This window comes from Chlamydotis macqueenii, chromosome 3, assembly GCF_036417535.1.
Source record: "Chlamydotis macqueenii isolate bChlMac1 chromosome 3, bChlMac1.mat, whole genome shotgun sequence".
NCBI lineage: Eukaryota > Metazoa > Chordata > Aves > Otidiformes > Otididae > Chlamydotis > Chlamydotis macqueenii.
Genome location: NC_141558.1, coordinates 96,391,363 through 96,405,870, shown reverse-complemented (window position 1 = coordinate 96,405,870; position 14,508 = coordinate 96,391,363). Strand labels below are relative to the sequence as shown.

Here is a 14,508-nt window from a genome sequence, read left to right as displayed (position 1 = left end):
GCCTCTGTCAATGCTATCTGTTTCCTCTTTTGACTGCACCTTTATTCCAGTTTTACTGTGGGTAGTATTTAGCCAAAGCAATCAGAAGAGAGAGACGAGATCATCAAAGCAACCAAGGCTGCAAGTGATGCATTGCTTGCTGGTCTCTCCTTGACCGGAGGAGCTTTAAACTTCCTGGACAAATCCGTCTGGAGGGAGGGCTGATTTTGGGCCTCAGTTGGGAAACACATGTCCAGCAGAAGCAGACCAAAGGAAAAAGCTGACCTTCCTTTGAAACCATCAGAGAGCAGCCATAAATGCATATGCTGCTAGGTATTTAGGGGCTATGGATGGGACACAAGTTTGTCCATTAGTAACTAGGCCCTAGTCCAGGCTGTATGTTGTTCCCTACATCTCTCTTCATGGCCAAGCAGACACTGAAGACCTGCTAACTGAGATTGCACACAAGCAAAAATCTGAGGCTCTGGGAAGCTGCTCGCAACTACTGTCCCATTCAGAGTTACACACTTGACTTTTTTAATCTGTTTCTTTGGGAAGCAGGGAATGTTAAGGGACAGGACAGGAGTGCCGGTCGAACTCCAATAACTGGTTTGAAGGGCACACATAGAGAATTGATCTCAAAGCTCCCGGCTTAGAGTTTACTCCATCTTGTCATCCTCAAAGTACTCCATACCCCTCCCCAAGCCCCCTGTCTGAAGCAAGGCCAGAGATGAATGTACAAACAGTCCTTCCACCTTCATAGTCCCAGCCAGTGGCATCTTCTGTCATCGCTGCACTCCCATTTTACTGTGTGTTTGATGCAGTATCCAAAAGGCTCTAAATGCCACTTTAAAAACTGCAACTAATGTGTGCTTATTACTAAAACAGCAGGAGTTTTCTTAACATTCAGTATGGCTCGTGGGGGAATTTATGCACCAGAATGGATAGCAGCATCAGTAAAACTCTGTGACTTACCAGATGCAACCAACATTGACATTGCTTCTGTTGGCTCATCCTTCCTGAGAACAGGCTACATGCACGCAAGGGCTGGGATTTCAAACAGCGCATTATTATGATCTCTCCCCTGAGTGGAAGCTGAGCAAACTGGATTTACCCATGTTAAGCAATTCTAAACTACACATAGACAAATTAATCAGATGAGGTGACCTGTATTACTCCAGGCAACACCTTGCTATAAGTATAAATACCTGACTTGCCATCAAGCAGCTGCTTAGCAAGACCTTCTGGACACTGAAGCCCAGGATGTGACTAGGAGAATGTCAAGAAAGCAGCATATGCATATGGGTGCATGCGTGCATCTATAAGTGCCAGAGCTGCTCAGATCTGAAGCTGAGGAATGAAACAAACTGGAGTTATCACTCCCACCAGAAGGGAAAGGCAGAGAGCAAACCCTTCTGAGAAGACATTAGATGTAACCCTTCAGGTGAGGGCAAGATTGAACCCTCCTGATCTTGGACTGCTAAAGGACTTCCAGGAGAAATTCAGTGCCTTGGAGGTGAGGGCTGAGTCATTTGCTTGCCTTCATAGGGCAAAGCACTGCGTGCAATGTCTGCAGCACCCTGCGAGTCAGACCCACTGCTGGCCTGTATGGACACCACACAGCTCTGCAGGGCTGCAGAAGCGATCAACATAAACCCAAACCCAACACTTTTAACCCACCTCTGGCCACCTCAAATCTCCTCCTGAGGCGGACCTGCAGGTCCCTGCACCATCAGGCTTTTCTGCCTAGTGTCTTTGAAGTTGGTCTCCTGCCCTCACAGAGCACTGCCAGCCACCAGTGTGAACTTTTGTTAAAGAACTGACCTGGATCCTCAGCCTTCTGCCCCAGCTTAGCCCTCACAAAGTGTCTTGGCTCCTCCAGCAAAGGGGGAAAGCAGTATTGATCCAGTGGGCTTGTTAAAATAGCAAGTCAAAAAAGATCTCAGGAAAGTAAATAGCATCACCAGGCCCCACTGCAGCTGCTGGCTTTCACTGCCACAAAATACAGCAGTGAGGAACCTGAGGAAGGAACAGCAGTTCTCCCCCTCCCTTGCACATCTTTTTCCTTGGCCTGTTGTCTGCAGTTGTCTCCTGCTGCTACCTTTATGGTAATTTTTTATGGCACCTCTCCACAGAGACTGCATGAGCCTTTCATCAGCACATGAGTCAGAGCTGGGCTTATTTGAAAAAGTTGCTCCCGTTCTTTTGTCTAGGATGGTTGTTTTTGTATCAGTAGTCACCAGAACACAGCTATGAAAGGCAGAAATCCAACCAAAATACTCAATAGATGAACAGAAGACACTGAAACCAACATGTAGCTTAGCTGTTTTGGGGGTTGAGGGTAGACTAGCAGGACCTGTAGATCTCCAAGTTCTAGGGCTGAATTAATGTCTCCTGTAAGCTCAGGGACAAGTCACTCATCCCCAGCTCTCCAGAGTGCTCTGTAACAAAACTAGCGTAGTATTGAGTTGGTCAGGGTTAACACAGACAGTATCTTCAACCTATACGGAAGGTAACATCACCAGGTTGACATCATTTCTGGGCAAAAACCTTTCTGCCTCTGTGCCTGGCAGGCCTGCAAACCCATTGGGAAGTGAAGGCTCCCCTGCGCAGTGAATATAGAAGTCTGAATCAACTTGCGTAGCTCTGGATGATATTCCGAATAAATTCACAGATCTGCACAACAGAAACATATGTGAAACACCCCTCCTGAAAAGGATGTCATAGGTCTCCAGCACTCCAGAAGCCCTAGGAATAGCACCAGTCACTCACCTGGGCTACACAGACTCAGAAATTAGGCTGGGATTAGGGGCTCCTTCAAGGAATGGGGAAAGAAGAGAAGCCATAAACAATGCAGGAGGTGTGAAGCAATGCAGGAGGTGTGAAGCAGGAGCATAGGAGAGCTGCTGATGGAATCAGGATAGAAATGCCTTTTGGGAAACACTTCCCAGGGGAGATGCCCACCTGCTCCTTGCCACAACTCCAGTTTGAAGAAATGAGGCCTGTGCACATGCTGTAAAGTCACAAACTATGGGGAGTTTGGCTCCATGTCATAAACGTCCCTTATTTGTGCTGCAGAAAGGACAGAGTCCTTCAAAGCCTCCAAACCTGAGCTACTCCTTGGCAAAGACCAAGGCTGAGAAGCTTCTTTCACAGTCCAGTCCTCATGCAAGCTTCTTTTTACAGAAACCGTCAGCAGTAATGGATTTTGATGGATTAGTTTAATTAGCTCATAGTTACTAAAAGAGAAGCAATTAGATTTTCTTCTTTAGCTGGCATGGTCTAAGGCATTTCCATAATAACCTGCACCTTATCTGAAACTCCTGAACATTAAAAAGGGAAATAAAAAAAGGAGCTGAAAGATCTTGTGAAAGCAAAAGGGAAATCAAATGAGCAGATGCCCACCTGCAGCCTAAAAATCTTCTTTTAAGAGGAAATCACATTCCTATGGTCAGGTCCAGTAGCTCAAACTAATGTTTCTGAAAATAAAAAGCCTCATATTTCTCTCTCCTACCTGAAACTCTGTTAGAGGGATCTTTATACATGCATAAAATCATTCTAAAGAAGGCAGCAATCAGTATTTCTCCATGCACATTACAGATACACTAGGATTACACTTACTTCTCAGTAACAAAGAGAGGAACTTACAAGGAGAGTTACAATTCTGGAAAAGGCTTAAACAAGGGAGGCTGTGGAACTCACGATGGTAGTGTATTTAAGAACCTGTTATATGCAATTTCTTTGCAGTGATCTAGACACATTTCTTTAATCCTACTGCTGAACTAGATGATCTCTTCAGAAGAGAACTCAAAAGATCTTTCCAGCTTTTCATCTCCATATTTCCCCCCGGTTCTAGATTCAGTCCACCTAACATCTCAAGACAGCCATCAGTGCACTGATTGGAAACAACAGCGATCAACCTGCAGAGCATCTTTCACCCAGATGAAGAGAACTAAAGGAGATGTGCTTTACCAGAGTTACCCACTATAAATTAAGAATCTTTCTGATGAGTGACAACAGTAAATTTAGAGCCCCTCACCATGTATGTTAGACTTTTTCACCATATCCAATACCTCGTGTCTACTAATGCTGAATGCCACCAGCTATTTTGCTGCCTGGGCACATGACGGCAAGAGATCTTCTCTCAGTTTTAGTCTTCACTCTCCTGAATCAGTAGAAAAGCATGATCAGTAAATGGGGGTTTTTGACCAACCGTTTATGAGTCCATACAAGAAGACTGGCCGTAGCACAGCTCCTTTGGTAATCTCTCCCCTTCTGAACAGCAATAATTTGTAACTGCTGTCTGTCTCACTAACGAGTTATCAGTCCACAAGAAAACCCTCTGTTGTGATCCACAGTAGCTTTAATTCTTTGGTACGAAGCATCATTAGAAACTCTTTAGAAATCTAAGTGCAGTGCTTCCTATTCTCTCAAAAAAAAGGGCCAAGATGAGACTGTGGAAAGTCATCCATCCTTCAGACTCCTTTTAACATGAAAGAACAAGACTATGGAGAAACTGAGACTTCTGCTTTGCCTTTCTTTAGGGGTGGGTTGCCTTTGCTAAGTTCTGCAGATTATTTACACGGAACTCCAGCTTCTGCACATACCCATGGCTGACATAGACAATTAAAAGATTCTTATAGGACTTTTAAAAGAATCCTAAAAGCTGGATTCAAGTGAGGTTCAAAAGTAGGATTTGTAAGGACGTACAAAATGTGAACTTCAGCTCAGATTTCCCGCCCTGCTGGCTATAAGCATATATCATGGACCAGTGAACATAGCTTTGCTGTCTCCCAGCAATAGGTCACACTGTCCTTCTGGCTTCTGGAGCTGCCAAGTCTTTAATGACTGCAGCCTAGTAAGTAAAGTAAGTTGCATCATACTCTCCTTGTGATTTTTGGCCAATTACACATTTAAAATGCCTTCTTGACTTGTAAACAAAAACATCTCTCTTTCATTGTGTGGTTTTGGATTTGGTCAAAGGCATCCCTGCTCCTTGCAGGGGGGTTGGACTAGATGACCTTTGAAGGTCCCTTCCAACCCTAACCATTCTATGATTCTATGATGTCATTCGCTAGCTTGGCTGCTAAGAAATTTGTTATTGATCTTGGGAACAAATACCATGTTTGAGAATGATGTTGCCTCTGTGCATGTGTAAGCAATCTCATCTTGTACAGTACACAGACAATGTTTATAGTGACCATAAGGTAATTGGTGCAGCTGACAGATTATTCAATACAATACCTGAATGCAAGCATGCAGTTGTTTTTTTTTGTAAAGAATTTTAGGATGTGTTTCAGTCTCAGAGAGAACCAGGAATCACTTCTTTGCTTTTAGTGCATAACATGCCACAGAAATTTGAAGGCATCCAAATGAAACTCAAAAAGATGAATTTTCTTCTTCCATCTACGTAGCTTTGAAAATTGGACTCTGCTTGTAGAACAGGCAGATTCCCAGTTTCCATCTAGCTGTCTTGCAAAAAGCTGAGCATTAACATTGCTGCAAAGCAAGCTTGTCTCATCCTTGGTGCGCCTGGAGAATTGCTAATCAGGAGCCAACAGAAGAGCAAGAATTAGTCAGTCTGCCCACCTTTCCATCGCCTGCTTTTCCCAAAATATTCCTTTTTCTGTTTTCTTCCTTCCTAACAACTGAACAAAAATTGAATATTGGCATTAAAAATAAATGCCTGTAATGAAATTACTTCATCGCCTTAAAAAAATCCTACACTACCAGTTGCTGGGTTTTTTCTTCATCATAACCACCACTCCTTCTAGGTAGCATAGTGATTTTCAGACTGCACTCCACGGAGTACTCCACTAATGTCCATGAGAGGTCATAAAGACAAACAAGCCTTTTCTCAGCAGGCTCAACAGATCACTCAACAGAGATCTGGAGAAGGTGAAAAATCACTGTTCTTTCTATTCTTTCTCCTTCTGTCTCCATACCAGCCTGCACAGATGCCTTACTCCTTCCTAGTCAAACGCCCTCCAGCGCCACCTGATGAACCCACACACTCGGCCCTTTCATACGTGCAGAGCTACTGCAGAAAGCTGTGGCAGCCTCTACATCTGTCTCTCCCTCAGTGTCCCGAGCCATGTGCTCAGCTCTCTGCGTTCATGTCACATTGGCACTCCCTAGTGCAGGGATCCTCATCACAGCACGCTGCAAAGACAGCATTATGAGGAAATCAAGGCAAAAGCTCCAACACGTATTCAGTTGAAAAATAATGTGATAATGCACATTTTCTTAGGGATTCAGAAAATTAATTTGCTAAGGCCACCAAACAAAAGCTACAGTATTACTTTTCCTCATACACTCCTCTTTCTTTATTCATTCAAAACCCAACAATTTAGCTAACTCATCCAAAGAAGTTTAAGCATGTTATTGTTAAAAGGAAATTCATAAAAGTTGAACTCAACGTGAAGTCTTTATGAAATAATGAAGAGGAGTGCTTTGCACAAGGTCATAGAAAGTACAGTACACATTTCTTAAACTTTTAGAATCTCATACATTTCTTTTAGATCTTTATTTGCAAATGTTTGGTATTAAATGCAAGGTTATATAAAGAGAAAGAAGTTTTATTTATAAACATAGCCATATCATTTAGTATTATCAGTGGCTACTAAATAATGAACTCATTAATTATTAACTAAGGAATTAAGGAATTGTTTGCCAGTTCTTAAGCAATTCTCTTACAAAGCTCAGAAAATTATTGCTCAAAAAATCAGTGGACTTCTGTGAAGCTTGATTCTTCCAGAAGGATATTTAGTTTTTAAAAGATTTTTGAAAAGTTATTTTAAAGATAAAAATTACCTGTTCTGATAAAGAAGGATCTATTTGAAAGCGAACTTAAGTCTCACTGAACCCTAATAAACGACAAAAATAACCTCAGAAAGGAATGTAAGGAAGACTTTAAACAATAAAGATGTATAAATGCTTCCCCTCCACAAGAACAAAAAGTGTTTCCATACTCACCTTTGCAAACTGCATCTTCAAAGGTGATGCTACTGCCAAGAGTAACCCATGAGGGTCTTCAGCCAGCAAAAGAATGAAAGCAGAATCTGAAATTTGGTCACGCAGGATCTCAAGAGATCCACTCAGACAGATGCTTGATGTTCAACCATTTAAGTAATCCCTGTTAAAATATTTTCAAGGAGAGGCAGAAAGAGGTGGTTACTGTTCGCAGTTACCGAGGTTTCTGTGCTTAATTAATCATTAATTAACCAGGCACAATTAATCATTGTGATTGTTTTGCTTTTTCTTATTTCATTATTTTCATTCACCAGGTATAGCAAGGAACACTGTAAGACCAAAGGAGTCAGAGTTACATCCTTAATGGACATCTGAGAAGCAAGAAAGAGAAAATCTTAACATATGGTTCTCGCACACTATGTATTTTTTTAATTTTTATTAAAAGAATCCCTTGACGTTCAACAATGGAAGAAAATGTCCCAGGCTACTTCAGGTAAAATTTTGTTATTTCCAGCAAAATAAATAGTTGGACACAAGGCTATATTGCTTAAAGAATTCCTTTTTAAATTCAGTTCCCTGAAAATCTACTGTGTATAAGGATCATATATCAGAGTCTTTCAATGCAAGAAAAACAAATTAATTTAGCTTCTGGTATAAGCACAAAGCTGAACACAGCTACACACTCAGAGTGCTTACATGACTTTTCCTAGGGACACCTGCAATACGCTAAATGCTTCCAAAGTGAAAGGAGAAATCATTATGGTTGCCAATCCAGAATCTGCTGGGCAAATGTCAGTAAAATATGGGGTAAGTAAGGCTGTAGGTGAGGAGAGATCTGTTAGATGTTAACTGGAAGGCAAAGCACATGCACTGCTGTATCCCAGTTAGGAAGAACAGGCACAAAAGAGTCTGAGAACTGAACCACTGTATAAACTCCACATGATTCACTTTAATGTTCTGCTGGCTAGAGGTTCAGTGGGAGACAGGCACCTATTTCTTTAGCATCTATCTCACTAACTGCTAAATGGAAATGTAATTCAAAGGCTTCAACTGTGGCAACCTAACAAATCTGGAATTTTTTTAGCCTCTCATCTTTCTAGAACATTTGCCTCTGCCTGGCTACTATAAATATCCCATTTATTACTTACCGGGCACATTTCCCAAAAGTAAAAGACTAAAGACAGATACTTAGAATTGGCTAACTAACAACAAAAAAAAATTCACCTCCTCATGACAGCAGTTTAACCAAATGGAAATATTGCCATTAAAAATGTGTTAGATAAATCTGCCTTTTTTTCTATTAATGCACTTTCTAAAACCAGATCACTAAATTTCAATAATATCCATTACACAGAGTTATTTACAATTGTCTCCAGTGAATATTTCTTGGGCTACAGGTCATTAAAGAATAAACTATTTATCACAAATATCCCAGATGTGCAATTTGGGCTTTGTGATTAATTATATGTAATCACATTATCCCCTCTGTTTCGTGAACGCAGTAACTAAACAACATTACACGCACCATAAATTTTGAAATCCAAACCACAACTGCCATTTCCTGTTATCACATGTTTCGGTCTTGAAACTTAACACTCATTTTCTTTTCAATATTCATGCTTGTAAAAGCTTGAGCACAAAAAAGTCATAAGTAAGCTGTAATATAAATTTACTTCTATATTAATTATTTTCAACATTAATTCCTTTCAACAGAAAACCAAAATTGAAATTCCACTTTTCTAGTGACTTCCACTCACATTAAAACCTCAGTTCTATAAGAAAGTAAATTACTGCATTTCTGTCTCTTACCTATCGTTGTCTAGCAAATAGAAGGTGGTTAAGCAAATAGGAGGCAGGGATGAGAACAGGGACTGTGTTATATATCGTACAATGTACAGCAGCAGTCACATTCACTTTGCTCCAAAAAAGTATCCCTTCCAAGAGGCTGGTTAGGTATTTTGACAAACAAAATCCCCTCCAGATCTGGCTGGCTTCCAGGGGGCTCTGCTGAACAAGTGCAAATCCTTGGTCTTCTCTTAAAACACCTTTCCTAGTATCGATACAAGTGAGCCACCTGCAAGGAGAACCAGGAAAGCGTGCCCACCTCCACCAGCCAGAATCATTTATCCCTTGCTGAGGAAGAAAACCAGCTCAAGGTAGGCCAGCAGCTACTCCTGCTCCCTGACCCGGCTGCCAAGCGGCCTCACGCACCAGGAGCACCGGCTATTGACAAGCTCCTGATAAAACCACCGGTCTGGGTGCTGCCAGGGGCTCAGCACCTCACAAAGTTCTGCTCTTTCCAGCTGCCAAAATGTCACCCTTCCCCAAACTGCAGTGTGTTCTTAGGGAAACATGCCGTAGGTTCAAAACTGCAAAACCACTCCGCGTTTCCAGGCAGCTGCTGTGGAAGACTATCGATCCCCTGGCTACAGGGACTGATTGGCACAAGGAAACACCACCGAATCCCAAATAAAATAATGGCACAGACTTTGCTCCTGGATGTTTTTTACCAGGAGTGTAGGCTCTGCGCCTGGTGTAGCTGCTGGGCAGGGCCCAGTAGGCACCCACCTGGCCAACCCCCAGGCTCCTGGTGTTATTTTATCACCCTTATTACAGGTAAATTTTTCTTCCACTTGGCTAAATCAGTTCTTCTTGTATGTTTTTATTATCAGCTTGACTTAGCAACAGAGTCTGTCAAGACAAACATGTCCGGAGTGGTTTCTATAGGGTGCATTACCAGGCAGCAAACACGACTATCGCGGGGGTTTCAGGTACGCCTTTCGCACAGCCACGGCTCTCCCTCCTCCGACTGAGAGGCCAAAGCACCCGGGAAGGGCCTGCGGGGGGAACCCGCAGGATTTGGGGAGCCTCGGCTGCCTGGGCCACCGGGGCACCGGCAGCTCCATCGCCATGGCGACCGCGGGGGCGGGACAAGCGGCCCACCTGCCAATCTCACCCGAGGCCGCCCGGGCTGCGCCTGCGCACTAGGAAAAGCGCCGCGCCCTTCCTCTCCAGCGCGGTAGCGCTTCCGGGATCGTGACCTTCGCCGCGCCAGGCCGGGGCAGGCGGGTGAGTGCGGTGCGGGGCCCGCATCCCGGGGCCTTGCCGCCGCTCAGGCACCCCTTCCTCCGGGGGGCAGGGCCTCGGGCCCCGCTGCGGTAAGCGGCGAGGCGCGGGCCGGCGCCGGGGACGAGGCGCTCAGGGACAGCCACCGTCTGCGTGCAGGTCGGTGGTGACGATGGCGGCGCCGACGATGGAGGAGAGGAAGGCCTGCTGGGACGCCCGGGACGAGTTCTGGCAGTGCCTGGATAGGCACCCGGACGATGCGTCCACCTGCGAGACCCTGCGGCGGTCTTTCGAGTCCCGGTGCCCTCAGCAGTGGGTGAGCACCCGGCCTCCCGAACTTTTTTTTTGCGCCTTGATAACACCCTCGGCAAATAATTACATTTACCGCCTTGATGATGGCAGCTCTCGCCTCCTGCATTGCAGAACGTGTGCGGTCTTACACTGTCTCACAGATAAGTCTGCACCCTTGTCTAACAGCTTGCTTTGCAGGCTTTGGGTCTTGCTGGGAAATTAAAACTCCTGAGCAGATCACTGACTGGCCCGGGAACTATGGACAGTACTAGATACTGTGAAGGGAAAATAAAATACAATCTCAAACTTTCAGATAAATACGCAGCTACAGAAGCATACAGGTTTATTGTTTAAGGCAATTAAAAGTTCTGAAAGACACTCGGAAACTTTTAGAAGCACGCAGAGAGCACTGTTGCTAAAGAGGAAAGGCTAATGCAGGAGGGAGGTGACACGCAGGGCTTGCAGTTGCACGGCATCTTAAGACTAGCATCTGATTCCTTCTTGTACATAAAAATATCCTGCTTCATGCAGTGTAATTTCACAGTAGGCCATCTGCTTACACATGACGTGTTCATCTCATGCTTTTTGGTTTCCTAAGATCAAGCTACAATTCTTAAATCTTTCAGTAGGCGTTGGCTTTTAATAATAGTAGCATCTGAGGGGCTGAACAGTTCCTGTGGGAGCTAGTAGACTGAAGTCAGTTAAAAAAACAGGTACATTCACAGTTGCTGTACCAGCTTATACTTTGAACACTGCAGTTCTGTCGTATGTCATCTGTAGTGACGGTGGTTTCATCTGCCAGTGCTTTGCACCATGCACATCAGTAGCTCTACACAGTGAATTCAGAGGTCACGTAGTCTGCGATACCATAGAAAAGCTGCTGGATTTATCTTTGTGTTACAAATAATTGTTGTTCATGCAAAGAAAAGAGCAAAGCAGTAGACTACTTTTGTTAGATGTCTGTGGAAGTAATGGGGTGGTTATGACAGAAAGCTGAAGTTCAACTTCAGAATGGTAAAAAAGCCCACAAAAAGCAAACCCACTCCACCCTTTAGTCTTCTGCTTCAGCAGAGCAAGAAACTCCTAACTGGTGTATTGAGTTAAAACCCTGCTTAAGGTCAGTGATCAAAGACTGTTGTGATGCACAAAGCCCTTTCCTCTGGTAGTTTCTTCTGATGAACATCTTTTCTCTTTTTTAACAGGTTAAATACTTTGACAGGAGAAGAGACTTTTTAATATATAAAAAAAAGCTTGAAACAGAAGGATATCATCCTCCAGAAGCTGCTGGAAAGTCTTAGGTATTCTACTTTCAAAAGAAATCTAGTGAGAATAAATATGGAAGGAAGAAGCATGAGAAAGCGACAGGAGCTGCTTGAGCTCAAGAATTCGTAACCTGAGGTGTCTCCCTGAAATGCAGGCTGCTGTTCTTGTTGCAAGGTCTCATGTGTCTCCTGAAAGATGTTCATGGACAGCTTTTTCATAAGTCAAAGAAATGTGGTGCAGGGCTGTTCACAAATGTAAGGTTTTGAATGTATAATTGGTCATTGTTTCAGAGGAATAAGTGATTATTTAATTGTGTAATGTACATGCTCTAAAGAGAACAATAAAATTGGTTTTCAGTAAGTGAATCAGTTTTTCCTTAAAAAGAAAAAAACTCATTCCACCTTCCTCTCCTTGTCAAAAGGAGGGAGTGGCATAATCATAGAACAGTTGGGGTTGGAAGGGACCTTCAAAGGTCATCTAGTCCAATCCCCCTGCAAGGAGCAGGGACAGCTCCAGCCAGATCAGGTCCAACCTGACCCTGAACATTTCCACCTCTCCGGACAACCTGTTCCAGTGTTCCAACACCCTCATTGTAAAAAAAAAATTTCCTGATACGAAGTCTGAATCTGCTTCCTTCTATTTTAAAACCATTACCCCTCATCCTGTCACAACAGGCCCTGCTAAAGAGTTCCTGCCCATCTTTCCTGCCCCTTAGGTACTGGAAGACTGCTGTATGGTCTCCCTGGAGCCTTCTCTTCTCCAGAAAAATTATATAGTCTAGTCTGTCTAGATGCTGGAAGCATTAAATACTTTGGCTAAAGTAAGTTTTGATTGTGGTTGTAGGAAGGCACCACTTCATTTTCAAGCATGGTTATCCCAACCAAAGTAACTGCAGTAAAAGGCCCATGTTTTGTGGTTGGGATTGTTCAGATACTATGCGATGTTCTAAGAGTAGGAAAAAAAAAAAGCACACACTAACATGCAATATAAATAGTATTTATTTCCAATGCAACAGTTTTATTTAAGGAGGTAAAGTATTAATAAGGCATTTAAAAGTCAGTTTGAAGTACAAGAAAACAAAACATGCAAAACTTAAGAATCCTCCTTCACCCTGAGTTTGTATCTCATCTGTTCAGAATGTCATGTTGTAGCACCATAAGAAGTCACCCAGCTGTACTATAAGGCACAAAAGTCTTGGCAGTTATTTTTGTTGTTTTTGCTTGATCACTTGTTGCCTTGTATACTCCCAAATCAGCAGAGCTCCACTTACATGAACATTGAGTGATCGAATAATTCCCTGCTGAGGAATTTCCACACAGACATCCAGATGGTGAATCAGGTTTGCTGGGATGCCTTCATGTTCATTTCTAGTAAAGAAGAAACAGTAACTTACATCTGAGAAAAGAGGCGTTCCAGAAAGCAGAAGATGCAAAAGTCACAACAGCATCAAAACACCCTTTACCAAATGGTGCATCTGCCCTCAATGTAACTGAGGACAAGAATTTATTTATTTTTTTTTTTAAAGCAGTAATACATTACAGATGCAAAGAAAGCATGGGAGACATGACTAAGCTTTGATGTAAGAAAACTGGTAGAGCACTTCATTTTTAATTCACTGGTCCAGCTATAGCTGAACACCCAACATAAGGACTCCTCCTCTGCCTTTATTTTGAAACTATCCATATACAGCGAAATAGAGAGCTATAGATTAAATGTCCAGGGCAGGAAGCTGCTGGCACAGCAGGGAAGCTCAACTGCCTACTTTATATTCAGTGAGGCCTTGGTATGAGGGAATGTTAAGACTGATCGAAGCCTTGAATTGGAAACGTGTCACCTCTTCAGAATGAGCACACCAGATGATACTAAAGGTTATCAGTAATTAAAACTTTTTAATTAGAAGATAACAAAGTGATTATGAGAACTACACTCTGAAGACAGGCTACATATAAAAGGGTTTGAAAACCAGGTATTTCTGCCCACTTTGTCCTTAAAGGACAGACAGGCCCTTCCTCCTGGTCTCACTCAGCAGTTCCAGTAGCTTTCTAACTTGCAGGCACTTTCCTCTAGATTTCTTGAAGTAGCCTCCCCTTTGTCACATCTGAGGCTTGCCTGCTTTTAGGAACTGATTATTGCTTTTCTCTGAAGTTGTCCCAGCCTCTGCTTATACTGCAAAAACTTGCTACTTTGTCCTGTGCCTCATCCTTAACGCCAAGCTCTGCCGTTTCCATAATCACTTCTCATTCTAACTCCACCTTCACCAGTGTCACTTGGTTTTCATATGACCAGACTCTGACTAGTAGAAGGCATGGACTTCAAGAGGTAGATTTACAACAAACAAAGTTTGTGTTCTTACCCCAGCAATAATAGCGACTTCTCTGGGAAACAATATTCTGTAAGATCAAAACTTTTAGCTGTCTGCTCCACTCCAATAATAGTGTAGCCTTCCGTTTTTTTCTGCTGTAAATAATCAACAAGCTGAGATGGTTTCACCTGTCCACCAAGAAGTAGGGAGAAATACACAAATATTTAAATATCACCATTTATAAACTTCTGAAGTTACTGTAAAAAAAAAAAAATCAATTTACTTGGACAGTTTTAAAGATGAATGATTTTTTTTTATCCCCAAAGATTCTGTCCATATACATAGCTTACCATTTTAAAAGCTCTTCAGCAACAGCACAAAAGGTTAAGTAATGCCACAAAAACGTACTTCATGAACACAATCAACAAAGGCTTTTCTATCCTTCTGACAGCTACAAGTCTTACACGTGAATGTAAGAATCACTCTTGCATAGGCACAAGGTACATAGTTGTTATTTAACCTGGAACCCCTTCCCAAAACAACGCAACAGCCAGTATCGAAGCCGAGTTGCCTTACATGCCTGCATTACAGCTTGCAGTGAAGATTCCTTAGTTGTCTTCACCCTACTCTTTAAA

The 14,508-nt window shown here is 42.8% G+C and overlaps 2 protein-coding genes across 5 annotated transcripts in view; one reads left to right on the top strand and one right to left on the bottom strand.

Moving 5' to 3' along the window:
• Positions 1–9,950: 9,950 nt before the first annotated feature.
• On the top strand, positions 9,951–11,936 carry COA6 (cytochrome c oxidase assembly factor 6). 2 transcript variants are annotated; one of them, XM_086744485.1, is made up of 3 exons: positions 9,951–10,020; positions 10,177–10,333; positions 11,511–11,936. In XM_086744485.1, exons 2-3 carry the CDS (start codon positions 10,190–10,192, stop codon positions 11,604–11,606), a joined length of 240 nt encoding a protein of 79 aa, XP_086600611.1. In that variant the 5' UTR covers positions 9,951–10,020; positions 10,177–10,189; the 3' UTR covers positions 11,607–11,936. The 2 variants fall into 2 exon arrangements, with proteins under 2 accessions (XP_086600611.1, XP_086600610.1); XM_086744484.1 differs by lacking the exon at positions 9,951–10,020 and having other exon boundaries at positions 10,027–10,333.
• Positions 11,937–12,551: 615 nt separating this feature from the next.
• The window catches only part of TARBP1 (tRNA guanosine 2 -O-methyltransferase TARBP1), a 38,211-nt gene continuing 36,254 nt past the window's right edge, over positions 12,552–14,508 (bottom strand). For 2 of the 3 annotated variants that reach the window (XM_086744173.1, XM_086744175.1), the window contains exons 29-30: positions 13,925–14,061; positions 12,552–12,938 (exon numbers count right to left, since the gene is read on the bottom strand). In XM_086744173.1, coding sequence (XP_086600299.1) covers positions 12,773–12,938; positions 13,925–14,061 — 303 coding nt within the window. In that variant the 3' untranslated portion in view covers positions 12,552–12,772. Of the gene's footprint in view, positions 12,939–13,924; positions 14,131–14,508 lie in introns of those variants that run through there. The other variant, XM_086744176.1, reaches the window with a different exon arrangement.